The 27,500-nt window shown below is 43.7% G+C and overlaps 2 protein-coding genes and 1 long non-coding RNA gene across 21 annotated transcripts in view; 2 read left to right on the forward strand and 1 right to left on the reverse strand.

The window, feature by feature from the left end:
* The window catches only part of LOC118241322 (NLR family CARD domain-containing protein 3-like), a 176,700-nt gene that overhangs the window by 92,480 nt on the left and 56,720 nt on the right, over positions 1-27,500 (forward strand). For 3 of the 19 annotated variants that reach the window (XM_081695232.1, XM_081695514.1, XM_081696583.1), the window contains exon 1: positions 26,137-26,216. The exons of the other annotated variants lie outside the window; for them this stretch is intronic. The gene's annotated coding sequence lies outside the window, so the exon portion shown is untranslated. Of the gene's footprint in view, positions 1-26,136; positions 26,217-27,500 lie in introns of those variants that run through there. 19 annotated transcript variants of the gene reach the window in all.
* LOC145658463 (myb-binding protein 1A-like protein) lies at positions 14,832-24,096 on the forward strand. The gene is made up of 7 exons (XM_081715336.1): positions 14,832-14,971; positions 19,125-19,256; positions 19,589-19,657; positions 19,977-20,090; positions 20,555-20,653; positions 20,839-20,963; positions 21,557-24,096. Exons 2-7 carry the CDS (start codon positions 19,134-19,136, stop codon positions 21,891-21,893), a joined length of 867 nt encoding a protein of 288 aa, XP_081571462.1. The 5' UTR covers positions 14,832-14,971; positions 19,125-19,133; the 3' UTR covers positions 21,894-24,096.
* LOC145659381 (uncharacterized) lies at positions 14,848-16,974 on the reverse strand. Its single transcript, XR_014125587.1, has 4 exons — positions 16,836-16,974; positions 16,403-16,694; positions 16,005-16,293; positions 14,848-14,903 (listed from the first exon to the last, which is right to left on the reverse strand). It is a non-coding gene; the product is annotated as an uncharacterized LOC145659381 (long non-coding RNA).

The following is a 27,500-nucleotide window of genomic DNA, read 5'->3' on the forward strand; positions in this document are numbered from 1 at the left end:
AGGTCTGATAACTGGTCTAATGACAGGTCTGATAACAGGTCTGATAAATGGTCTGTTGAATGTGTTTGTTGGATATGTGTGTGTGTGTGTATGTGTGTGTGTATGTGTGTGTGTGTGTGTGTGTGTGTGTGTGTGTATGTGTGTGTGTGTTTTGCACGTGCCTGTCTGTTTTGTGTGTGTGTGTGTTCTGCACGTGTCTGTCTGTTGGATGTGTGTGTTTTGAATGTGCCTGTCTGTTGTATTACATGTTTGTTTTGTGTGTCCGTCTGTTGGATGTGTGTGTTTTGCACGTCTGTCTGTTGTGTGTGTGTGTTTGTGTGTTTTGCACATGCCTGTCTGTTATATTGTGTGTGTTTGTTTTGCACATGCCTGTCTGTTGGATGTGTGTGTTTTGCCCGTCTGTCTATTGTATTGTGTGTGTGTGTGTGTGTGTGTGTGTTCGTGTGTGTTTTGAATGTGCCTGTTGTATTGCATGTTTGTTTTGTGTGTCTGTCTGTTGTATTGTGTGTGTGCTTGGCACGTGTCTGTCTGTATGTGTATGTTTTGCGCATGTCTGTCTGTTGGATATGTGTGTTTTGTGTGTGTCTGTTGGATGTGTATGTTTTGAATGTGCCTGCCAGTTGTGTTTGTGTGTGTGTGTATGTTTTATGCTTGTCTGTCTGTTGTATTGTGTGCGTGTTTTGCGCGTGTCTGTTGGAAGTGTGTGTTTTGCCCATGTGTGTGTGTGTGTGTCTGTGTTTGTGTGTTTTGGACATGCGTGTCTGTTGTATTGTGTGTGTGTGTATTTTTTGCATGTGCCTGTTTGTTGTGTGTGTCTGTGTGTGTGTTTTGCACGTGTCTGTCTGTTGGATGTGTTTGTTTTGCACATGTCTGTCTGTTGTGTGTGTGTGTGTGTGTGTGTGTGTGTGTGTGTGTTTTATGTGTGCCTGTCTGTTGGATGCGTGTGTTTTGTGCTTGTCTGTCTTTTGTATTGTGTGTGTGTTTTGCATGTGTCTGTCTGTTGGATGTGTGTGTTTTGTGTGTGTCTGTGTTTTGCACATGTCTGTCTGGTGTGTGTGTGTGTGTGTGTGTTTGTGTGTTTTGCACGTGCCTATTTGTTGTGTGTGTGTGTGTTTTGCGCGTGCCTGTCTGTTGGATGTGTGTGTTTTGCGCGTGCCTGTCTGTTGGATGTGTGTGTTTTGCGCGTGCCTGTCTGTTGGATGTGTGTGTTGTGCACATGCCTGTCTGTTATATTGTGTGTGTGTGTGTGTGTGTGTGTGTTTTGACCGTTCCTGTTTGTAGTGTGTATGTGTGTGTGTGTTTTGCACATGCCTGTCTGTTATATTGTGTGTGTGTGTGTGTGTTTTACATGGGCCTGTCTGTTGGATGTGTGTGTTTTGCACGTCTGTCTGTTGTATTGTGTGTGTGTGTGTTTTGCATGTGCCTAATTGTTGTGTGTGTGTGTGTCTGTGTGTGTGTGTTGTGCGTGCCTGTCTCTTGTATTGTGTGTGTGTTTATGCGTGCCTGTCTGTTGAATGTGTGTATTTTGCACATGTCTGTCTGTTTTGTGTGTGTGTTTGTGTGTTTTGCACATGTCAGTTTGTTGCGTGTGTGTGTGTGTGTTTTATGGGTGCCTGTCTGTTGTGTGCGCGTGTGTGTGTGTATGTGTTTTGTGCATGCCTGTCTGTTGTATGATTGTGTGTTTTGGGCGTGCCTGTCTGTTGTGTGTGCGTGTGTGTGTGTGTGTGTTTTGCACGTGCCTGTCTGTTGGATGTGTGTTTTGTATGTGCCTGTCTGTTGGATGTGTGTGTGTCTGTGTGTGTTTTTCACGTGCCTGTCTTTTGTGTGTGTGTTTTGTGCGTCCCTGTCTATTGTCTGTGTGTGTGTGTGTTTTGCGCATGCCTGTCTGTTGGATGTGAGTGTTTTGCACATGCCTGCCTGTTGTGTGTGTGTGTTTATGTGTTTGTGTGTTTTGCGCATGCCTGTATGTTGGATGTGTGTTTTGCACATGCCTGTCTGTTATATTGTGTGTGTGTGTGTGTGTGTGTGTCTGTGTGTTGCACGTTCCTGTTTGTAGTGTGTGTGTGTGTGTGTGTGTGTGTGTGTGTGTTTTGCGCGTGCCTGTTTGTTGTGTTTGTGTGTGTGTGTGTGTGTTTTGCGCGTGGCTGTCTCTTGTATTGTGTGTGTATGTGTGTGTTTTGCACGTGCCTGTCTGTTGGATGTGTGTGTCTATCTGTTGAATGTGCATGTCTTGTGTGTCTGTTGCATGTGTGTGTTTTGCACATGTCTGTTTGTTGGATGTGTGTTTGTTTATGCGTGCCTATCTGTTGGATGTGTGTGTTGTGCACATGCCTGTCTGTTGTGTGTGTGTGTGTGTGTGTGTTTTACACGTGCCTGTATATAGTGTGTGTGTGTATGTATGTGTTTTGCCCGTGCCTATTTGTTGTGTGTGCGTGTGTGTGTGTATGTGTTTTGTGTGTGCCTGTCTGTTGTGTGTGTTTGTGTCTGTGTGTGTTTTTCACGCGCCTGTCTATTGTGTGTGTGTTTTGTGCGTCCCTGTCTGTTGTGTGTGTGTGTGTGTGTGTGTTTTGCACATGCCTGTCTGTTGGATGTGTGTGTCTATCTGTTGAATGTGCATGTTTTGTGTGTGTCTGTTGCATGTGAGTGTTTTGCATATGCCTGTCTGTTGGATGTGTGTGTATGTGTGTGTGTGTTTTGCACGTGCCTGCCTGTTGTGTGTGTGTGTATGTGTTTGTGTGTTTTGCACATGTTTGGTGGATGCGTGTTTTGCACATGCCTGTCCGTTATATTGTGTGTGTGTGTGTGTGTGTGTGTGTGTGTGTTGCACGTTCCTGTTTGTAGTGTGTGTGTGTGTGTGTGTGTGTGTGTGTGTGTGTGTGTGTTTTGCGCGTGCCTGTTTGTTGTGTTTGTGTGTGTGTGTGTGTGTTTTGCGCGTGGCTGTCTCTTGTATTGTGTGTGTGTGTGTGTGTGTTTTGCACGTGCCTGTCTGTTGGATGTGTGTGTCTATCTGTTGAATGTGCATGTCTTGTGTGTCTGTTGCATGTGTGTGTTTTGCACATGTCTGTTTGTTGGATGTGTGTTTGTTTATGCGTGCCTATCTGTTGGATGTGTGTGTTGTGGACATGCCTGTCTGTTGTGTGTGTGTGTGTGTGTTTTACACGTGCCTGTATATAGTGTGTGTGTGTATGTATGTGTTTTGCCCGTGCCTATTTGTTGTGTGTGCGTGTGTGTGTGTATGTGTTTTGTGCGTGCCAGTCTGTTGTGTGTGTTTGTGTCTGTGTGTGTTTTTCACGCGCCTGTCTATTGTGTGTGTGTTTTGTGCGTCCCTGTCTGTTGTGTGTGTGTGTGTGTGTGTTTTGCACATGCCTGTCTGTTGGATGTGTGTGTCTATCTGTTGAATGTGCATGTTTTGTGTGTGCCTGTTGCATGTGAGTGTTTTGCACATGCCTGTCTGTTGGATGTGTGTGTATGTGTGTGTGTGTTTTGCACGTGCCTGCCTGTTGTGTGTGTGTGTATGTGTTTGTGTGTTTTGCACATGTTTGGTGGATGTGTGTTTTGCACATGCCTGTCCGTTATATTGTGTGTGTGTGTGTGTGTGTGTGTGTGTGTTGCACGTTCCTGTTTGTAGTGTGTGTGTGTGTGTGTGTGTGTGTGTGTGTGTGTGTTTTGCGCGTGCCTGTTTGTTGTGTTTGTGTGTGTGTGTGTGTGTGTGTTTTGCACGTGCCTGTATATAGTGTGTGTGTGTATGTATGTGTTTTGCCCCTGCCTATTTGTTGTGTGTGCGTGTGTGTGTGTATGTGTTTTGTGCGTGACTGTCTGTTGTATGGTTGTGTGTTTTGTGCGTGCCTGTCTGTTGTGTGTGTTTGTGTCTGTGTGTGTTTTTCACGCGCCTGTCTATTGTGTGTGTGTTTTGTGCGTCCCTGTCTGTTGTGTGTGTGTGTGTGTGTGTGTGTGTGTGTTTTGCACATGCCTGTCTGTTGGATGTGTGTGTCTATCTGTTGAATGTGCATGTTTTGTGTGTGTCTGTTGCATGTGAGTGTTTTGCACATGCCTGTCTGTTGGATGTGTGTGTATGTGTGTGTGTGTTTTGCACGTGCCTGCCTGTTGTGTGTGTGTGTATGTGTTTGTGTGTTTTGCGCATGTTTGGTGGATGTGTGTTTTGCACATGCCTGTCCGTTATATTGTGTGTGTGTGTGTGTGTGTGTGTGTTGCACGTTCCTGTTTGTAGTGTGTGTGTGTGTGTGTGTGTGTGTGTGTGTGTGTGTGTGTGTGTGTGTGTTTTGCGCGTGCCTGTTTGTTGTGTTTGTGTGTGTGTGTGTGTTTTGCACGTGCCTGTCTGTTGGATGTGTGTGTCTATCTGTTGAATGTGCATGTCTTGTGTGTCTGTTGCATGTGTGTGTTTTGAACATGTCTGTTTGTTGGATGTGTGTGTGTTTATGCGTGCCTATCTGTTGGATGTGTGTGTTGTGCACATGCCTGTCTGTTGTGTGTGTGTGTGTTTTAAACGTGCCTGTATATAGTGTGTGTGTGTATGTATGTGTTTTGCGCTTGCCTATCTGTTGTGTGTGCGTGTGTGTGTATGTGTTTTGTGCGTGCCTGTCTGTTGTATGATTGTGTGTTTTGGTCGTGCCTGTCTGTTTTGTGTGCGTGTGTGTGTGTGTGTGTGTGTGTGTTTTGCACGTACCTGTCTGTTGTGTGTGTTTGTGTCTGTGTGTGTTTTTCACGCGCCTGTCTATTGTGTGTGTTTTGTGCGTCGCTGTCTGTTGTGTGTGTGTGTGTGTGTGTGTGTGTTTTGCACATGCCTGTCTGTTGAATGTGCATGTTTTGTGTGTGTCTTTTGGATGTGTGTGTTGTGCACATGCCTGTCTGTTGTATTGTGTGTGTTTTGCGTGTGCCTGTCTGATGTGTGTGTGTGTGTTTTGCACATGCCTGTCTGTCGTGTGTGTGTGTGTGTGTTGCATGTTCCTGTTTGTAGTGTGTGTGTGTGTGTGTGTTTTGTGCGTGCCTGTCTGTTGTGTGCGTGAGTGTGTGTGTGTATGTGTTTTGCGCGTGCTTGTCTGTTGTGTGTTTGTGTGTGTTTTGCGAGTGCCTGCCTATTATGTGTGTGTGTGAGTGATTTGCACTTGCCTGTCTGTTGTATCATTGTGTGTTTTGCGGGTGCCTGTCTGTTGGATGCTTGTGTCTATCTCTTGAATGTGCATGTTTTGTGTGTGTCTGTTGCATGTGTGTGTTGTGCACATGCCTGTCTGTTGTGTGTGCGTGTGTGTGTGTGTGTGTTTTGCATGTGCCTGTCTGTTGGATGTGTGTGTGTGTGTGTTTTGCACGTACCTTTCTGTTGTGTGTGTGTGTGTGTGTCTGTGTGTGTTTTTCACGTGCCTGTCTATTGTGTGTGTGTTTTGTGCGTCCCTGTCTGTTGTGTTTGTGTTTGTGTGTGTTTTGCACGTGCCTGTCTGCTTTGTGTGCGTGTTTGTTTGTGTGTTTTGCACATGCCTGTCTGTTATATTGTTTGTGTGTGTGCGAGTGTGTGTTGCACGTTCCTGTTTGTAGTGTGTGTGTGTGTTTTGCGCGTGCCTGTTTGTTGTTTGTGTGTGTGTGTGTGTGTGTTGCACGTTCCTGTTTGTAGTGTGTGTGTGTGTGTGTGTGTTTTGCACATGCCTGTCTGTTGTGTTTGTGTGTGTGTGTGTGTTTGTGTGTTTTGCACATGCGTGTCTGTTGTGTGTCTGTTGTGTGTGTGTGTGTGTGTGTGTGTGTGTTGTGCACATGCCTGTCTGTTGGATGTGTGTGTGTGTGTGTGTGTGTGTGTGTTCTGCACGTGTGTTGGATGTGTGTGTTTTGAATGTGCCTGTCTGTTGTATTGTTTGTGTGTTACGCACGTGTCTGTCTGTTATATTGTGTGTGCGTGTGTGTGTATGTGTTTTGTGCGTGCCTGTCTGTTGGATGTGTGTGTTTTGTGTGTGTCTGTGTTTTGCACATGTCTGTCTGGTGTGTGTGTGTGTTTGTGTGTTTTGCACGTGCCTATTTGTTGTGTGTGTGTGTGTTTGTGTGTGTGTGTTTTGCGCGTGCCTGTCTGTTGGATGTGTGTGTTGTGCACATGCCTGTCTGTTATATTGTGTGTGTGTGTGTGTGTGTGTGTGTGTGTGTGTGTGTGTGTGTGTTTTGGCCGTTCCTGTTTGTAGTGTGTATGTGTGTGTGTGTTGTGCACATGCCTGTCTGTTATATTGTGTGTGTGTGTGTGTGTGTTTTACATGGGCCTGTCTGTTGGATGTGTGTGTTTTGCATGTCTGTCTGTTGTATTGTGTGTGTGTGTGTTTTGCATGTGCCTGTTTGTTGTGTGTGTGTGTCTGTGTGTGTGTGTGTTGTGCGTGCCTGTCTGTTGGATGTGTGTATTTTGCACATGTCTGTCTGTTGTGTGTGTGTGTGTTTGTGTGTTTTGCACATGTCAGTTTGTTGCGTGTGTGTGTGTGTGTGTGTGTGTGTGTGTTTTATGGGTGCCTGTCTGTTGGATGTGTGTGTTGTGCACATGCCTGTCTGTTGTGTGTGTGTGTGTGTTTGTGTTTTGCACATGCGTGTCTGTTGGATGTGTGTTTTGCACATGCGTGTCTGTTGGATGTTTGTTTTGCACGTGCCTGTCTGTTATATTGTGTGTGTGTTTGTGTGTTGTGCACATGCCTGTCTGTTGTGTGTGTGTGTGTTTGTGTGTTTTGCACATGCGTGTCTGTTGTGTGTGTGTGTGTGTGTTTGTGTGTTTTGCATGCACCTGTTTGTTGTGTGTGTTTCAAGTTTCAAGTTTGGTTTATTTGTCACCTACATAGTCATACAAAGTATAATCCGTAGTGAAATGGTTGTGTGTGTAAGTGTGTGTGAGTGTGTGTTTTGCGCGTGCCTGCCTGTTGTGTGTGTGTGTGTGTGTGTTTATGTGTTTTGCACATGCCTGTCTGTTATATTGTGTGTGTGTTTTACACGTGCCTGTCTGTTGTGTGTGTGTTTTGTGTGTCCCTGTCTGTTGTGTGTGTGTGTGTGTGTGTGTGTGTGTTTTGCGTGTGCCTGTCTGTTGGATGTGTGTGTCTATCTGTTGAATGTGCATGTTTTGTGTGTGTCTGTTGCATGTGAGTGTTTTGCACATGTCTGTTTGTTGGATCTGTGTGTATGTGTGTGTTTTTTATGCGTGCCTGTCTTTTGTGTGTGTGTGTGTGTGTTGGTGTGTATTTTGCACATGCCTGTCTGTTGGATGTGTGTGTTGTGCACATGCCTGTCTGTTGTGTGTGTGTGTGTGTGTGTTTTGCGTGTGCCTGTCTGTTGGATGTGTGTGTTGTGCACATGCCTGTCTGTTGTGTATGTGTTTGTGTGTGTTTTGCACATGCTTGTCTGTTTTATATGTCTGTGTTTTGCATGTGCCTGTCTGTTGGATGTGTGTGTGTGTGTGTGTGTGTGTGTGTTTTGCACGTACCTGTCTCTTGTGTGTGTGTGTGTGTTTTGCACATGCCTGTCTGTTGTATTGTGTGTGTTTTGCGTCTGCCTGTCTGTTGTGTGTGTGTGTGTGTGTTTTGCGCATGCCTGTTTGTTGTGTGTGTGTGTGCATGTTTTGCGTGTGCCTGTTTGTTGTGTGTGTGTGTGTGTGTCTTTGTGTGTTTTGCACATGCCTGTCTGTTGGATGTGTGTCTTGTGCACATGCCTGTCTGTTGTGTGTGTGTGTGTGTGTTTTACACGTGCCTGTATATAGTGTGTGTGTGTATGTATGTGTTTTGCGCGTGCCTATCTGTTGTGTGTGCGTGTGTGTGTGTATTTGTTTTGTGCGTGCCTGTCTGTTGTATGATTGTGTGTTTTGCACATGCCTGTCTGTTGTGTATGCGTGTGTGTGTGTGTGTGTTTGTTTTGCATGTGCCTGTCTGTTGGATGTTTGTGTGTCTGTGTGTTTTTCACGTACCTGTCTGTTGTGTGTGTTTTGTGCATCCCTGTCTGTTGTGTGTGTGTGTGTGTGTGTGTGTGTGTGTTTTGCGTGTGCCTGTCTGTTGTGTGTGTGTGTGTGTTTTGCACATGCCTGTCTGTTGGATGTGTGTGTCTATCTGTTGAATGTGCATGTTTTGTGTGTGTCTGTTGCATGTGAGTGTTTTGCACATGCCTGTCTGTTGGATGTGTGTGTTGTGCACATGCCTGTCTGTTGGATGTGTGTGTTGTGCACATGCCTGTCTCTTGTATTGTGTGTGTGTGTGTTGCACGTGCCTGTCTGTTGGATGTGTGTGTCTATCTGTTGAATGTGCATGTCTTGTGTGTCTGTTGCATGTGTGTGTTTTGAACATGTCTGTTTGTTGGATGTGTGTGTGTTTATGCGTGCCTATCTGTTGGATGTGTGTGTTGTGCACATGCCTGTCTGTTGTGTGTGTGTGTGTGTGTGTGTGTGTTTTAAACGTGCCTGTATATAGTGTGCGTGTGTATGTATGTGTTTTGCGCGTGCCTATCTGTTGTGTGTGCGTGTGTGTGTGTATGTGTTTTGTGCGTGCCTGTCTGTTGTATGATTGTGTGTTTTGGTCGTGCCTGTCTGTTTTGTGTGCGTGTGTGTGTGTGTGTGTGTGTGTGTGTGTGTGTTTTGCACGTACCTGTCTGTTGTGTGTGTTTGTGTCTGTGTGTGTTTTTCACGCGCCTGTCTATTGTGTGTGTGTTTTGTGCGTCCCTGTCTGTTGTGTGTGTGTGTGTGTGTGTGTGTTTTGCACATGCCTGTCTGTTGAATGTGCATGTTTTGTGTGTGTCTGTTGGATGTGTGTGTTGTGCACATGCCTGTCTGTTGTATTGTGTGTGTTTTGCGTGTGCCTGTCTGATGTGTGTGTGTGTGTGTGTGTTTTGCACGTGCCTGTCTGTTGTGTGTGTGTGTGTGTGTGTTGCATGTTCCTGTTTGTAGTGTGTGTGTGTGTGTGTGTGTTTTGTGCGTGCCTGTCTGTTGTGTGCGTGAGTGTGTGTGTATGTGTTTTGCGCGTGCTTGTCTGTTGTGTGTTTGTGTGTGTTTTGCGAGTGCCTGCCTATTATGTGTGTGTGTGAGTGATTTGCACTTGCCTGTCTGTTGTATCATTGTGTGTTTTGCGCGTGCCTGTCTGTTGGATGTGTGTGTCTATCTCTTGAATGTGCATGTTTTGTGTGTGTCTGTTGCATGTGTGTGTTGTGCACATACCTGTCTGTTGTGTGTGCGTGTGTGTGTGTGTGTGTTTTGCATGTGCCTGTCTGTTGGATGTGTGTGTGTGTGTGTTTTGCACGTACCTTTCTGTTGTGTGTGTGTGTGTCTGTGTGTGTTTTTCACGTGCCTGTCTATTGTGTGTGTGTTTTGTGCGTCCCTGTTTGTTGTGTTTGTGTTTGTGTGTGTTTTGCATGTGCCTGTCTGCTTTGTGTGCGTGTTTGTTTGTGTGTTTTGCACATGCCTGTCTGTTATATTGTTTGTGTGTGTGCGAGTGTGTGTTGCACGTTCCTGTTTGTAGTGTGTGTGTGTGTTTTGCGCGTGCCTGTTTGTTGTTTGTGTGTGTGTGTGTGTTGCACGTTCCTGTTTGTAGTGTGTGTGTGTGTGTGTGTGTTTTGCACATGCCTGTCTGTTGTGTGTGTGTGTGTGTGTGTGTTTTGCATGTACCTGTCTGTTGTGTGTGTGTGTGTGTGTGTGTTCTGTGTGTGTTTTGCGTGTGGCTGTCTCTTGTATTGTGTGTGTGTTTTGCACGTGTCTATCTGTTGAATGTGCATGTTTTGTGTGTGTCTGTTGCATGTCTGTGTTTTGCACATGTCTGTTTGTTGGATGTGTGTGTGTGTGTTTTATGCGTGCCTGTCTGTTGGATGTGTGTGTTGTGCACATGCCTGTCTGTTGTGTTTGTGTGTGTGTGTGTGTTTGTGTGTTTTGCACATGCGTGTCTGTTGTGTGTCTGTTGTGTGTGTGTGTGTGTGTGTGTGTGTGTTTTGCACATGCCTGTCTGTTATATTGTGTGTGTGTGTGTGTGTTGCACGTTCCTGTTTGTAGTGTGTGTGTGTGTGTGTGTGTGTGTGTGTGTGTGTGTGTGTGTTTTGCACGTGCTTGTCTGTTTTATCTGTGTGTGTTCTGCACGTGTCTCTGTTTTGAATGTGCCTGTCTATTGTATTGCATGTTTGTTTTGTGTGTCTGTCTGTTGTATTGTTTGTGTGTTATGCACATGCCTGTCTGTTGTGTGTGTGTGTGTGTGTTTTGCATATGTCGGTTTGTTGTGTGTGTGTGTTTGTTTTATGCGTGCCTGTCTGTTGGATGTGTGTGTTTTGTGTGTTTATCTGTTGTATTGTGTGTGTGTGTTTTGCACGTGTCTGTCTGTTGTTTGTGCGTGTGTGTGTGTGTGTGTGTTTTGCACGTGCCTGTTTGTAGTGCGTGTGTGTATGTGTGTGTTTTGCGGGTGCTTGTCTGTTCTGTGTGTGTGTTTTGCGCGTGCTTGTCTGTTGTCTGTTTGTGTGTGTTTTTCGAGTGCCTGCCTGTTATGTGTGTGTGTGTGTGTGATTTGCATGTGCCTGTCTGTTGTATGATTGTGTGTTTTGCGCGTGCCTGTTTGTTGTATTGTGTGTGTGTTTTGTGTGTGTGTGTCTGTTGGATGTGTTTGTTTTGAATGTGCCTGCCAGTTTTGTTTGTGTGTATGTTTTGCACATGTCGGTCAGTTGTGTGTGTGTGTGTGTGTGTGTGTGTGCGTGCCTGTTTGTTGGATGTGTGTGTTTTGTGCTTGTCTGTCTGTTGCATTGTGTGTGTGTTTTGTGTGCCTGTCTGTTGTGTGTGTGTGTTTGTGTGTTTTGCACGTGCTTGTCTGTTGTGTGTGTGTGTGTGTGTGTGTGTGTGTGTTTGTGTGTTTTGCACGTGCTTGTCTGTTGGATGTGTGTGTGTTCTGCACGTGTGTTGGATGTCTGTGTTTTGAATGTGCCTGTCTGTTGTATTGCGTGTTTGTTTTGTGTGTCTGTCTGTTGTATTGTTTGTGTGTTAGGCACGTGTCTGTCTGTTGGATGTGTGTGTGTTTTGCGCGTGCCTGTCTCCTGTACGTGGACTGTGACCGCTGGTCCAGCGTGGGGAAGAGCAAGACAGCGGCCTGTTCCACGAGTGGACCAGCTGGTCACAGGCTGGACGTGTGGCACTTCATGAGAGAGTTTGCGGCAGGTGTCACCACGGACAGTCACCAGCTGTAGGGCCTTTTCGTGGGCCGCCTCTCCTTCTGCGTCTTCGAGTGGGACGCGGAGGATGTGGCCCGTCTGCAGGAGGCCAGGCAGTCGGAGCTCGGGGAGGCACCGCGGTCCAGAGGCCGTCTGACTGACGCCGGGTCTTCCGGCAGACCCACGGCTGGAGCTGGCTCGGCACTGTCGGCGCCGCACGCACGGGGCCCAGGAGACCGAGCTGCAGGTCCAGGAGCTGCTGGAAGACTACATGGATGTGACGGACACCATGGGCGTCAGGCTTCTGGACCGCGAGAAGATGGAGGACATCTGGCAGACCCAGAGGCGCCACCTCCACTGCATTCAGGACCCTCCTGGTGTTCAGCTGTACAGGAGGGTGGGGCAGGTGAGCAGTGGAGGGGTCATCCTGCCCGTGTATCGCTGCGCACGCGGTTCCACGTCCCTGGAGTCATTCCACCTGCACCTGAACCGCTTCGTACCTGGTGAGTGCCTCTCTCACGCTCGCTCTCTGTATGCATGTCAGCACTGTTTACTAAAAGCCTCCTTTCCTCGACTGCTGCAGGTACAAGTGTGAGTGTCCTGCACTTCCAGGCGTACCTGCTGGAAGGGTTTGTGAGGTGGAACGAGGACCTCGCGGCAGCGGCAGTGGAGGGAAGCTACTCGGGGCTGCTACAGCGGCCAGCTGCAGCACTACGCCAACCAGCTGAGCCAGCAACTCCTTGGGCTCCAGCTGGCTGAGGATTACACTATTCCTGGAGAGTATACAGGTAATCCCCCCCCACCTCTCATATTCTCTCACACACACACACACACACACACACACACACACACGCACACTCACACACACACACACACACGCACGCGCACACACACACACACACACACACACACACACATACACACACACACGCGCACGCACACACGCACACTCACACACACACACACACGCGCACGCGCGCACACACACACACACACACACACGCACACACACACGCACACACACACACACACGCGCACACACACACACGCGCACACACACGCACGCGCACACACATACACACACACACACACACACACACACACACACACACACGCACGCACACACACACACACACACACACACACACATACGCACGCGCGCGCACGCACGCACGCACGCACGCACGCGCACGCGCACACGCACACACACACACACACACACACACACACACACACTCACACTTAACCCTTTTTTCCCTTTGTGATGTATTAAACGCTTGTATAGGTGAGCTCATCAGGGTGGAGTATCTGTACTCTCAGATCGGCGTAGTGCTGCAGGAGGACCTCGGCAGGGATCCAGACGCTCCAGATGGGATCAGCGATGAGGACCTTCCAGAGCTGGAGGACGAGGGCTTTGAGGACGTGGACGTGGGATTCGATGAGTTTGTGGACCCCACGTGCTCCCCACGGGCAGCGTTGCCTAGCTACCACGTCAGAGAGACCGACTTATTAAGGGACGGTTTAAAAGCAGCCACTCTAAGACCTCTGTTGTAGCTGGAACAGAGTCTGAAGCAGTAAGCTCACTCTCAATAATCCAATGAGTTTCCTTGAGTTTGACTTGTAGCTGTGTGAATAATTCATTCTGTCTGTCTGTGTGTGCTTTTGTATCCTCACAGCTGCTTCCTTGGACAAGGCAGTGGTTCTGCTCAGTGGCCCAGCGTCAGCCGCCTGGTGGAGGCCGTGTGCCTGGCGCTTTGTCGGCTTCACCCGGCCGGTCAGACCGTCGCCGGCGTCAGGGTGAACAGGTGGGCTACCGTCTTGAGGGACTACGGCGTCATCAGGGACGTAGTCCTCGGCAGCCCCGGCCTCATGAACCGGACCCGTATTCAACTTTTTGAGTTGAATCAGCGGACACTGACCCAGTGGTGAGTTTAGGGGGTTTTATATTGACCTTATTGGCACTGTGGACTATACAGGCTGAGTACTAATAGGCTGTGCTGCTGTTCCAGTCGGACAGACGCAACTCCTGATCCTCGCCTTCCAAGTCATCTTAGAAAAAATGTATCCAATTATTCTAGTATGAATGTGATTAAGTTCTTTGCATCTGAAATAGTATCACTGAGTTTTAAATCAATACTTGGAGCAAAATTACACTTTTATCTAGTTGGTCCTTTAACATAAATCCACTGATCAAAATGTTTTTTTCTTTTAGTGTGTTGTTTTTACTTGCTAATATTTGTTAAGAAATAACATCTATTTTACAGGTATCATTTCCATAGACACCCCCAATGATCAAACACTTCAAATGCCTCAATCATCATTAATCAAAGTATTCATTTTGAGTCTGTTGTTGCAATAAGTTTGTGTTCAAACTTATTAGCAGTAATGCTATGTTAACATTTACTTATTCAAAATATCAAAAATATCAAATCAGACTGTAATCAGCAGTTTCAAAGGGGAAAACTGGAGATAAACAGACCATAGATGTAGTTAAAAGATTATATTTTGGTAACAATGCATCAGGTATCAAAATACAGTAATACATTTAAACAAAAGAAGTGCCATAAAATATGATTTCTTCTTGTATGTAAAAATAAACAGCATTACATTATATGTCTGAGATTAAAAAATAAATAAATAAAACACATGGCCGGTTTTTACCCATAAGGCACTGCAAGGAAAGAGGTTGGCTTTACAGAGGCACAGAGCATAAATACCTCATTAATATTCATGAGCAAAGTTTAAAGCATCTTTGGCTCAGAGTAGTGCTGACAGAAGAACAAAAAATAAAATTTGTCATTTTTAAAGATAAACATTAAGCAACTCCTAGCAGAAAATTGCATTTTGTACTGATGACATTTTATCTCCCTGAACTTGGAGGCTACAGCCACCAGGCTTGGCAAAGAGACCCATCAATGGACCTCAAGCTCCAAACTGCATATTACACCAACAGCACTCATCTGTGAACTCCTTCTCCTTCTCTCCTCTCCTTTCATTAATCCCTCCATCCTCCCATTGCAACCATTTATTTTGATACTGAGCCTTGAAACTTTAATAAAAAATGTTGATAATTGGCAACGAAAATGTAAAGATGCTACAAGCAAAACTGCCTGTTTTTCCTTGACTTTTGTGTAAAGTATTTACATGTGCATTAAATTACATCACAGGCTCTCATAGTAATATTTACATAAACATCTTTATATTACATTTTTACATAAACATCTTTCCATTACATTTACAGTACTGGGCAGATGGTCTTATAGTGACTGATACATATTCATCAGTATGACATGTGTGCTCTCTGAGGATCAGACCATGATTCTGGAGATGTATCTTACCGTACCTGCTCTACCAGGTGAGTTCAGGAGTGCTAATGTGATAAAACTCTGATCAGGTATGACTGAACATACACTGACCTCTGACCCCTGAATGGTACACAGAAAGGCAGTGTGGGTACATACATGTGTGTGTGTGTGTGTGTGTGTGTGTGTGTGTGTGTGTGTGTGTGTGTGTGTGTGTGTGTATGTATACAAGAGAGCCAAATCATTTATCATCTCTCAGAGTTCCTCATGGTTATTATTGGGAGATCCCCTCTGCTCTTCATCTGAGTGGTTTAGTCCAGTCATTTTAATTCCTCTGTTGTCATGGTTACGGTCTCCATTCACTGCTGATTTTTGTCCTCAGCTGCACAATCACCAGACCTGCTGCCACAAGCTCCGCCCCCATCTGAGCCAGGAGCACCAACAACACCGTCACTGTGGAGCTCTGATACAGCTGGACTTCTGCAACACACACACACGGAAAAAACAGACAGAAACCCCCTTCATGACGCAATAAAGTTTATCCATACGTGAGTTTACTGATTGTTTTTTTTTAAATAAATTAAGAGTTTGTTAAGATGACAAGATGCCATTCTTCAACAGTCTGGAGTTATAATTCAGTTATTGAGAACTACATGAACTACATTATCACGACTCCTCTCCTTGTTTCCCTCTAAAAACAGGATTATAATGGATTATGGGATTATATTTATGATGGCGTATGGGATGTCTTGCCCTTCCCTGTGTTATCACCTGGTCTGGGCTTCAGGTGCTACAGCACTGAGATACTTGAACAGTGATACTGAGGGTGAAGTGTTTGTTGATTTATTGAGGGTCGGATGTAGAGGGATTGAGCTTCAGGAGCAGACAAGGCCAAACTAAAAAAACACATAAACCACACTAGAAATAAAATATTATTATTAGTCGGCTACATTTATTTAGCACCTTTCGCAAACTCAAGGACACTTTACAGACAGAAATCAGCTTTTACACTCAAATCACACACAGACTGATGAGAAGCATCAGCGAATTTACAGTGTTCTCTCTATCAGAAACCACAGCCCCCTGGGGGAGTGCACCAGTGCAGAGGAAGGGGAGGAGGTTAAGACCAGGACAGAGCACCAACCATAGCTGAACATACACACACTGTAACGATTGGCCACCCTCCTGACATCCTTGTTTCCATACATTCATAAATACAGACACTTGAATTCTCACTCATCACTCAATCACTCATAATTGTTTTGGTATCAGTAAGCAGGCATCACACAAAGTGCCGTAAAACATCAATGGATGGATCTAAGAGTGTCCATCTGAGAATCCACCTCAAAGAGTCCAGTGAACATCACATGCTTTAGTGGGGATATGCTTCGATAAACAGCACCTCAATTAAGACCAAGACCTCAAACTATTACACTCAGTCCACACTGTTCACATGATCCTGGCATTTATAATCTAATACTGAACCACAGATGTGCATGAAAAGTTACTGACACTACACACACCCTCCTCCCAACATAAAGTAATTCTAGACAACATTAAAATCACAATAACTACATTTACCGTCCACAGTAACTGTTTATGTTTGAATAATCTCTTCATTCTTAGTGTCTCTGATGATGTAAACTCCACTATCAGATGGTGCGGTTCCTCTCAGCTCACCAGCAGAGATGAGCGACGCTCTGAGTGTATTCAGGTTCACACTTCAGTGAGTGTCCAGCCACTGTGCAGATTTGTCCACTAGAGGGAGCAGCTGCACCTGTGCTGTTATAAATAATCTCCACTGACTCTGATATGGGCAAATCCAGCACCAGATTTTCAATGGGCTTGATCTGAACTGAAGAATTCAATGCTGAAAAGAAAAACCATCAGTAACTTTAAAGGGGCTCAAATGTAATACATACTATTAAAACTAAATCCTTAAGGGTTCGTTAGCAAAGACTGAGAGAACAAACCCTTACCCTCTATCCATAGACCCATATCACAGATGTCTACATCATCACACTCACAGGTGTACCAGTTCCTCTTAGTGTAATCAACATCAGTGATGCTGAGGAGCTTCCTTCAGGTACTGATCATATGACATGTAAAATCCCTCCTTTGACTGACAGAATGTCTGGTTACACTGATCCAGAATGTCAAGTTGTTTATCAGACACAGTCCATGTGACCAGACCAGAACACATCTGAGTGCAGGGGAGAGTAGCATCGTCATGAAGATTCCCCTTTACTGAAGAAAAGGTCGATACAGGAACTGAAAAAGATTAAGAAAGTGGAGTTTAAAAAGGCATTCAATAAATCAGACATCAGTGTTCAGAGTAGCCCATAGGTTAGCTAGCGTTAGCTGACCAAATCCCAAGCCAATGTTTCATTCGTAAACATATTAGCTACTCACCACTCTGTTGGGTTTATTTATTTGTAAACATATCAGCTACCCACCACTTTGGTGGGTTTATTTATTTGTAAACATATCAGCTAGTCAACACTCTGGTGTCAAACAGCTCTCTGCGTAAGGAAATCTATAGAGTGACATTACTGTGTTAGATACAAGACCACAAACCCGCTGTGGAACTGAGCAGAAAAGCAGAAACGGAAACCACAAGTCACAAGTTTCATCAGGTTTCCGGTGAGTCTGCACTGAAGGCTTGGCGCGAGCCTCCATCTTGTCATCATCCGTAGAGGAAGTTTCTCGCTCCTTTAGTTCACACAATGAAAATCTAAAATAAACATGTTCTTCAGCTTATTTAAACATATCTTGGGTCTAATGCACCTAAAGGAAGTGTGTGTTAAAGCATATGTAGAAGAGAAAAGTCTTATTTTTTGGAAATTCAAACCTTCCATTTTTTCTGTTAAATCCACTACATTTATAAAGATCACTTTCTTAGGAAGGTGGATAAAATATTGAGCAATATTGTGCAAATAGATGATCAGTTCACTATAGTATCTTTTTAAAATGACATAAAAAACCACAAAGCAAATAATCAATTCACTCTGTGATATTCTTGGAAAACACTTTGCAACATATTCAAAATATGACATTGCAGTGTTTTTTCTGCAGGAATGTAGAGTATTGGGATGGCAAGCTTGTGTAAAATGTCTCTTTGCACATATTGAATCTTTATAAAATAAACAGATCAAATTATCAAATAATCCACTAAATTCTTGAAATACACTCTCTTACGTAGTTACTTTTAGAATGACCAAGTTATTTTTACTGTGGGAATTTGGAGTAATGGGATGGCAATATCCTGTTAAATGTCACTATATAGCACTACTTGAAGCTCTATAAAATACACATCAAATTATCAACTGTTATTCAAGAAAGGATAGAGGCATCTAAAATCTTAAATATGAGCAAGCAAACCACACGGTGAATTGAGCAACACGGATACACCCACACATCAGAACAAAGGACATAAGTCAGAGATCAAGGTTGTGGAGCTGTCTGGTTTACAACAGCAGCGACGTCAGTCTTCCTAAAACTGTTACAAATTCATATCAAAGCACATCACATACTCCAAATAAAACACATTCAGGACAAAGAGAAAGGAAGAAGAAATGGACCAACTAATGTAAACAGGAAACAAAATGATGACTAGCCAATCACAACACACAAATGATCACACAGACCAATGAGGTTAAGGCTGGCTTTAATTTTTCACCTTTTTTCCAGACTAACACTTTCATCACTGATAAAATGCAAGCATAAAACTTCTGTACAGTATGGAATCAGACAGCCTGTAGGTGTATATGTAATAAAACAGCTTTTTGCTAACTGTACTGTCACAGGCATGTTATGATGAGAGTACGACTTCAGTTTAATTTGTCTCGTCGATTCTGTACTGATCCCATAGTATGGTAGTAGATATGGCTGATCCACCTGTCTGTAATAGCTGTGTAAATAGTTTAGGTTCAAGGCAGAAATAAAGACATGGAAACAGAAATGGCAGAGTGCTTGAAAGGCCAGGTGGTTCGTTGAGAGAAGCAGCACAACCTAAATCTCTACATAAACATATGCATCTTTGAGGAACAGCCTGATTTACTTACACACAGCCAATCAGAAACTGATGCTAGGTATTGCAGATTGGATTGTTCATGTAGTTGAGAGTTAGAAAAGAGAGAGAATTTATAGTGCACTATGGTTGCTGTTGTGGGAGTTTTATGCCAGACAAACACCTACGATGTTTTGTCATATTTCATTAATGACTATGTTTATGGTGGGTTAATGTATGTGTAAATCATGTAGTGATACTTGCACATAGAGTGTGCAGGGCGGTAGATCTCCTGGAGTGGAGCTGGAACTAAACTCTGTTTATAGAACAGCAGCTCTTAATCCTGTTCATTTGTTTATACATGAAGTCTTGTATACAGCTCATATCCTCCTGGTCTTCATGGTGCCATTGTGTCTCAGATCATCCCCAACAGATGATGCTGTTCACTGTGCTGCTTCTCAGAGTGAATTGGTGCAGGCGAAAGTGAACCATGAAATGAACACAGGAAAACTCAGCCAGTTTAGATGGTTGTGATTCATATTTTCTTTCTCTCTCGGGTATGATGAAGGAAACGGATGCAGCACACATTCCTCCCACACAGGTGTAGTGTAGCACACACACACACAGGAGCAGTGAGTTGGTCAGGCTAGTGAGTTGAATGTGATTTTGTTGTTGTGTATGTATGTATGCAGGAGAGGATCATGGGTAAGGTGGACGTAGCCAGAGTAACTTCCTCTTTCAGAAACGCCCTCCTGTCCTTTATGACTCGCCGAAAAAGCCCCCTCACAGGAGACATGTTCATCAACGTCTTCAACAGATTCCCTGTGAGAGAACACACACACACACAGCCTCACATACAAACGTGTACCACACATAATGACATACAAATTCAGCACATGCTTAAAACATGCAAAAACAAACATTTGTTCAAATTTGGTACCTACAAAATCATTACAGAATTTAATCTATTCTGGTCTCATTGTTGAGTTACTGTAGTATAATTGTAAACTTTCATATTCTCCACCTGTGTCTGTTCGTGATGGAGCTTGTAGAATGTTACACAGCAGGTTTAATGCTCTACATAACACCAGTAGTGTAGTCGGTTAGCCACCTTAGCCAGTGCTGAACAGTGCTGTTAACCTGATGTGTTTTACAGGTTCTGTGTGTGAATCTGGTGGACACTGCAGTAGAGAACATCACCGGGGCAGTGAGAGAACATCAGCAGGTAACTCCTCCTCACACTCTGGACCTAATCGAGCCCTGCTGGCTACATTAGCAACAGTGGTATTGATGTCTTTATACTTGTGTTTTTCTTATTGGTTGTTCATTTCCTGTAATAAAAGGTTTTATGGACCAATGCTGTCAGTTTTGGTTGTAAAAATTAACATCCTTCTCCTTTCATGTTTGCGTTAGCGTTTTCAGGGCCTTACTTGTCCTATGATTGGCTGCTTAACCCACTGGAAGGATTTGATTGGTTCCTTATTCCTCTGGATGGTTATGAATGGCTGTATAACACTCGGTATGGCTTTGATTGGCTGTTGCAGGGCCAGGCGTGTGTGATGGTTCTGAGAGCTCTGCAGTCTAAAGAGGTGAAGCAGCTGATGACTACAGCCCAGTGGACTGAACTCTGCCAGACAACAGCAGACCAGCTCCAGCAGGTAGAGTCCAGGTCAAATGCATGTTAGAGTACATTGTAAGACCATCTCCAACAGATAAAGGCTGAAAAATATGAAAGTTCAGCTGTACCTTACACACCTGGTCCAGGTGATCCTGGTCTTATGAAGTGAGTTGTTAAACAGGATCAGGTGGGTTGGATGTGACACTGACTCAGAACACTTTAAATCACAGCAATGTTAATCTGGACTTAGTAGGCTGACACTGTGCCAACATGAACTGGTTTCCATAATCAGTTTAATTCACTCTGCTGTCACATAATTGTGTGTGTATGTGTGTATTAATGCGCTCATAAGTGAAATTAATGCCTGTTAGGCTGAGTAAGAACTGTTGGGTGTGTAATACTTGGACTGGGCTCTCAGGCTGCAGAGATGGTGGTGGTGTCGCCCCCACTGTGGGCTCGTCACTCTGAGCTGAATCAGTTTGGCGTCTGTTCTGTTTCCTCCAGAGTCTCCAGCACACAGAGTGCAAGAACAAGGCAGTTCATGGGAAGATGGTGAAGGCCCTGAAACTCTGCCACTTCCTGGTCAAAACGGTTCACAGTCAGGTACAGAAACATTGCCTATGTCTTACTCTAGACTGAGCATTCTAGAAACACTCGTGATTCCACTCTAGCTTTTTCTAGATTTTATCACACTGGCCTTATTTGCCCAGTTGCTGTAGCATAGTTGTTTTCATTATGTTTTAATTATGTCTGTAGTGGCAAGGCTAAAAGTCTGTTGTTCTGATCAGAAGGTGGAGGTGAATCTGGACTCTCTCCGGAATGTTCTGAGGTCCATGAATTCTGAGGGGAGTCTGCAGAAGGCCGGGCAGCTAGAAGACACGTACTGGAGTGTGATGAAACTCTTCAACATTCAGTGAGTTACACGTACAGCTGCACTCACTCATAATTGTCACAGTCTGAGCAACGGAGCCTCAGATATCAGTAATGAGGACTGATAAGCGGAGGTTAACCATGAACCCAGCTGGTCATCATAACCAGTCAGCTCTGCTGTCCCCTCATCACAATGTCTGCTCATAAATGGATGTTTGTGGGCCTCCATCTGATCTTTGTCTCCTGGTCTCCTTGGGTTTGTTGTGTCTGATCTTTGTCTCCTGGTCTCCTTGGGTTTGTTGTGTCTGATCTTTGTCTCCTGGTCTCCTTGGGTTTGTTGTGTCTGATCTTTGTCTTCTGGTCTCCTTGGGTTTGTTGTGTCTGATCTTTGTCTCCTGGTCTCCTTGGGTTTGTTGTGTCTGATCTTTGTCTCCTGGTCTCCTTGGGTTTGTTGTGTCTGATCTTCGTCTCCTGGTCTCCTTGGGTTTGTTGTGTCTGATCTTTGTCTCCTGGTCTCCTTGGGTTTGTTGTGTCTGATCTTTGTCTTCTGGTCTCCTTGGGTTTGTTGTGTCTGATCTTTGTCTCCTGGTCTCCTTGGGTTTGTTGTGTTTGATCTTCATCTCCTGGTCTTCTCAGGAAGCCCCGAGTGGAGAAGGTGAAAAAAGCAGCAGCAGAGCAGGTGGAGCAGGAGGCTCCAAAGAAGAAGAAGAAAGGGTTCCTCCCCGAGAGCAAGAAACGCAAAAACCGCAAGAAGCCCACCATACTGGAGGGAATGGACACTACAGTCGCCCCGGCAACTGCAGGGGGAGGGGTGGAAGGGGGGAAGAAGAAGAAGAAGAAAAAGAACAAGAAGAGGAAAGTGCAGGGAGGAGAGGAGACACAGACTCTGCCTCCTGTTAAAAAGGCCAAAGCTCAACAGCCACAGAGCAAGAAGCAGAGAGGCCGGGAGAGAGAGCAGGTCAGCACTGAGTGAGGGACACACAGGGACTGACCAGGGAAGCAGGACAAAGACTCTGGGATGGACCTGTGTAGACCAGTGCACACCAACCCTGCTCCTGGAGATCTGTCTCCCAGCAGAGTTTAGCCTCACCCCCTACTTCTGGAGATCTACTACCCTAGAGTGTTAGACCCACCTCCTGCTCCTGGGGTTCTTCCACTGAGATCTCCAGCTGAAGCAGCAGGGCTGATGGCCACTGGTGTTAAAATGATCCATCAGGGACTAAGGCCTGGGCTCCAAACCTGGCTCTGTGTAGAAGGGTAAATAAAGGGCAGGTACAGAGAATATATATGTACAGTCATCACCTCAGGCATTTGAAGTGTGTTTTCTCTGAGTAGAAATATACGTCATTTTTACATCATTATATGTAAAAATCATATACATCATTTTGAAATTAACGCCTCTTTGTAAAAGCAAAATATGCCATTAAAGGTATTTTATTTTGAAGATAAATGTAACAATTAATTGTTGGTAAGATACTGACTTGTCAGAATGCTGTTACATACACATGAGACGCATTATAATCTGAGTGTACCCAAAACACCTCTGTACTGAGACGTGTTATAATCTGACTGTGCCCTAAAGACCTCACTGTACTGAGAAATTATATTCTGAATGTACCTAAAAGCCCGTTGGCAGTGTTTATGGTTGTTGCACACATACACTGTATGTCTACAAGTATGTGGACACCTGACCATCACACCTATCTGAGCTTGTTGGACACTGTAAGGGTTTTAAGTGTGGTGTAAAACATCACGGAGGTCTTCAAAGGCCTGGTCAGTGGTTACTGCTGAAAATTGGATTTAGGATGAGTGATCTAAACTGCAGGTCCCACTCATAGTTTCATTGATCCCATTTGGAGGTTTTCAGTTGGCAGCTCTCAGGCTCAGAACTGGTGCTAAAGGAAAGAAAATCCCCTGTTCATGGGGTATCGGAGAGCTTTGGCCATGCTAACACAAGTAAACACAAAATGCAGTTTTTATTATTAAGAGAACAAAAAATCCAAACCTACATGGCCCTGTGTGAAAAAGTGATTGCCTACTGTGATAACTCCTGGTTTATCATATCTTTGGAAAGCTGAGTTTAATTTCTCTAGCCACACCCAGGCCTAATTACTGCCACACCTGTTTGCAATCAATAAATCACTTAAATAGGACCTGCCTGACAACGTGAAGAAGACTAAAGGTTTCTCACAAGCTAGATGGCATGCTGCAATCTAAAGAAATGCAGGAGCACCTGAGATGCAAAGTGATCAAGATCTATGAGTCTGGAGGAGGTTATAAAGATATAAGATAGGAAGGGAGCAAACACTTTTTCACACTACTGTAGTTTGAACTCTCCTGGGATCTTGTGACAGTGGAATTCTTTACACTGTGCTACATCGCTGTTACGCCACACACCTAACCAGGAGAGCTCTTGGACTAGTGAACCAATACTAACCAGGGGGTTTAGCTCTTGGACTAGTGTTTTGAGGCATTTTGTTTCTTTCCAACACACACACAGATAATAGTTCTCTCTCTCTCTCTCTCTCTCTCATATAAACTGTATGTGATAAAGAAAGGTCACACATTTTTCTGTGATCTGATTATAATAAGCTTTGAAGTTCTCTAACAGGTGCAAGACTGTGTTTATGTAAAGAGGAATAATGTTTCTGGGTTGTCTTAAGGTCAGAAGCCTTTGAGTCTGTAGGTGCAGTACAGAGGCTCTGATGCAGGTGATTTCAAGACCCCTGTGGAAGTCTAAGGCAGATCACTTTTCACCCTGTGAAAAATAACTTCATTAGTGATGGGAAAAGATGCGTTTTTAAAAGACTTGAAAGCCTCTTTGAGAGTTCTGTGGCTAAGCAAGGTTTGTTAGCTTGCCACAAGGGCAGGTTGATACTTACCTACAACTTTATCTTGCACGTGTTTAGTGGTGTGAGCAGAGATCATCTTTGTTTAAATAAAACGAAAATCTTCCAATGGGATGTAATGGTGTCAAGCTTTAATTTACATAATGATGCATCCCAATTTGCATATACTGAATAATGTATGTTTGAACATAGTGGTGGAGATTTCAAACACTAGTATATAAAGAAGGTGGGTGATTACGTAATCACTTCTGAAACTGTATAAAAATATGTTGTGTGATTGTTGGACATATTCCAGACTTTGCCTCGTTTGTAACATTGAGCTCAGAATAAAGATGGGACCAGCAATTAATTCAATTATTTCCAGAGTCTGCATCTTATTTTCTATTTAAAGTGTACTTAATAAAATTATTGGAATGTGGAAAAAATCTAGGAACGACAAGGGACTAACCAGAGTGCTCTCGTGAGCCAAGGACAGATGCGGACAACTTTATTGAGAGGGCACATGTTAATTAAAAAAGGGGTAAGAAAACAAGCCATTATCCTCCACAAAGCAAGTTCTACAGATCCCGAGTAAAACGGCTCCAAAAAAAATGCAAATGAGTAATTTTTATTTCACAATTCTAATTCTAAAATTTGATACAAATTTGAGAAAAGAAAAAAACACAAAGCATAAGCTATCTAGTTTTGCCATAGTAACAGGAGCTGCCATGGTGACAGGTAAAAGTGGTTGCCATGATGAACAGGTAAAAGTGTGGAGACAAAGGACAGCTCACTGTGTGTTTCATTCCTACAGCAGGTGTTCTGAACTTGTGACCTGATGGAAGCTGTTCAAGCTCTGATAGCAAAAGATGATCAGGAGGTATGTTGTCAATCACTTTTTATTCAACAACATGAGTAGCCCAGTTGAAAATATGTGTTTAGTAGTGGTTTATAAATGTGATATGGCCATCTAAGGAGGAGTAGTGATGTGTTTGTGTAACTGCCCCTTTAACAGTTTTTAGAGGGAACATCTGAAGACTTATATGGGGTGTGATGAGTTTTCCTATACAGTAAATTAAATTTGAGTATAGAGGTGATTTGGGTTTTCAGATCTAGAATCCTTGCATAACTCTCTTTTGTGCCTAACAATGGTTTGAGTGTGTTGTGAGAAGTGTCTGAATGAAGCTTGATTTTTTCACTTAATGTACTGAAGTAGCATATTAGACTAGTAGGCTATGAGTTGGAAAATCCCAAACAGAAGAGATTAACCTGCTTATACTGCAGTCGACAACACTGTTGCTTTATCACTTACTATATCATCCATCCACTATATCATCCATCCATTAGAAGAAGGAACCTGTTTGGTTCCTTCTTCTAATGTAAGAGCACTGCAGTGATCCAGCTGTTATTTATTCTTACTGTTGTCTTGTATCTTTATCTCCTCTGCAAGGCATTTAATGCAACGCTAATACACATTTACTGCTATTCTACTACTGTTAGGCTGTGATCTATGTGTTCTGTGTTCTGTGTTCTGTGTGTTCTATGTGTTCTGTGTTCTGTGTGTTCTATGTGTTCTGTGTGTTCTATGTGTTCTGTGTTCTGTGTGTTCTATGTGTTCTGTGTTCTATGAATTCTGTGTTTAATATACAAATAATCTGCTTATTTAGGACTCATATATTTGTCTTAATGTAGAGTATTATGTATTAATGTTATATGGAGGTATCTAATGTGATTGTATCTAATGTGTCTGTATCTAAAGTAATTTAAATAAACAGTTTGCTTCTCTGAAAAATTACACACCAAATGTAAAAAACTAATTATTAGTTGTGCTGTTGCATGAATTTAAAGTGATTATTCATAGTATATTTTTGTTAATAATGAAAAGTGTTGTTGTTGTTGTTATTATTATATAACGCACTTTTCTGATGTACCAAATACAGGCAAACAAATTATTTTTCCACAATACTTGAAATACACACACACACTCATTCCCAACATTCAGCCATTATGATGATTCTTTGTCATGTGCACAACATGCCATGGACGTCCACACACTTACATGCTAATTGTGAGGCTGATTATCTGTCTAAATTACAATCATCTGTAAGTTAGATCTACAAACAAAGCGGTATGTGAAGTTCCGAAGTGTTTCATCGTACCGACATAGTGGAGATTTACTCTCAGCGCAGCCGCAAAACAAGTCCGTGTAGGAGGGACTGTGATGCCATTGGCTGCAGAAAAATGACGGACATGTAACTTTGGCTGCTGATTGGCTTAATAAAAATGACTGACATCAGAAATCGGTTGTGTAATTGGCTTCAGTTGAAAGTGATTGACATGTGCTCCGCCCTCTACTTACCCGCTGGAGTTCCTGCAGTCTCTCCCTTCTCTAGAAAACGAAAGTATTTTCTGAACTGTCGCCATTAGTTGGGCGGATGGGAGATACGCGCGTTTAAAAATATTTCACGGTAAGTTCATTCTGTTTGATAAAATGCGATGTCGGTGCAGTTTAAACAACGTGTTTTGTAAGTACGTAGTTCTGTGTTTAAATCGTAGGTTCACCTAAAAGTGGATTAAATGTAAAGATTAAAGTCCTGGGGAAGTTAACGCTACGCATCTGAAATGGCCGACACCAGGCACGATTGCGCAGTTATATTTAAAATAACTTAACGGGGTCAGATATATGTGGTCAGTTATTGTAAATCTGGATTTTAAGTCGTAGTTAGTCAGTGATCTTTCCAAATGGTCCCAGTTAAAACTCCTCTGGTCTAAACGTAAAGTTGCTGCTGTGATGTGTGTTTTTTACAGTTAGTTTCTGTTCAGTTTCAGTCATTTTGTAGTGTTGTCCACATTCTCAGTGGGCAGTTCAGATTCCCTGTATAGTTCATTAGCTGTAGTGTTACCTGTAGTTAGGATGGGACGGTCGACACGGACGTTTCTACGCTTGTTTCGAATTTCTGAAGCGCAGCGTTTTGAAACGCTGATCCGAAGTGTGGCTCAAAACGGCCATGTCACGTGACCACAGGTGAACTAAGCTTGTGTTTCTACAGGTATCACCCTGTGTAGTGTTCTATATAGACCCATTTATGTGGGAAATGTGAGTGAGTGAGTAGACAGACACAGCCTGGGTTTATATTTGGCTCGTTGTCTTTGGTGTGAGAGTGTGTGTGTCAGAAATGTGGTTGCTCCTTTTCCTGTCGTGCACAGATTGTATGCAGCACTATTATAAATACATGTGTTCTCCACAGATTAACATGCTGTATGCAGTGAACTTTAAATCAAGTAAATTTAAATTGAGAATTCAGTGTAAATGTGATGAAATTATACTTGAATTTTTTCATTGGGTGTGTTACAAACTGGTTGTGCTGGTTGCTGTTTGGTGTTATTTGGTGCTTTGGCACTTAACGGCCAGTGTGGACATATTTGGCGATTACATATGAGAGTAACACCCAAAAATAATGTGCACATATATATCGGCTGTTACGGTATCTGACTGGTCGGCGTATCGCGCCAAAACAATCTACACATATATACGGGTCATTACGGTATCTGAGTGCGCAGAGTATCACTTCAAAACACTACACACATATATACGGGTCATTACGGTATCCTAGTGCTTGTAGAAACAATATGCACATATATATATATATATATATATATATATATATATATGGGCCATTATGGTATCTGAGTGGTCTGAGTATCGTTCCAAAACAATATGCACATATATATGGGCTGTTACGGTATCTGAG

Source organism: Electrophorus electricus, chromosome 1 (genome assembly GCF_041902795.1).
Source record: "Electrophorus electricus isolate QZ-2024a chromosome 1, ASM4190279v1, whole genome shotgun sequence".
Taxonomy (NCBI): Eukaryota; Metazoa; Chordata; class Actinopteri; order Gymnotiformes; family Gymnotidae; genus Electrophorus; species Electrophorus electricus.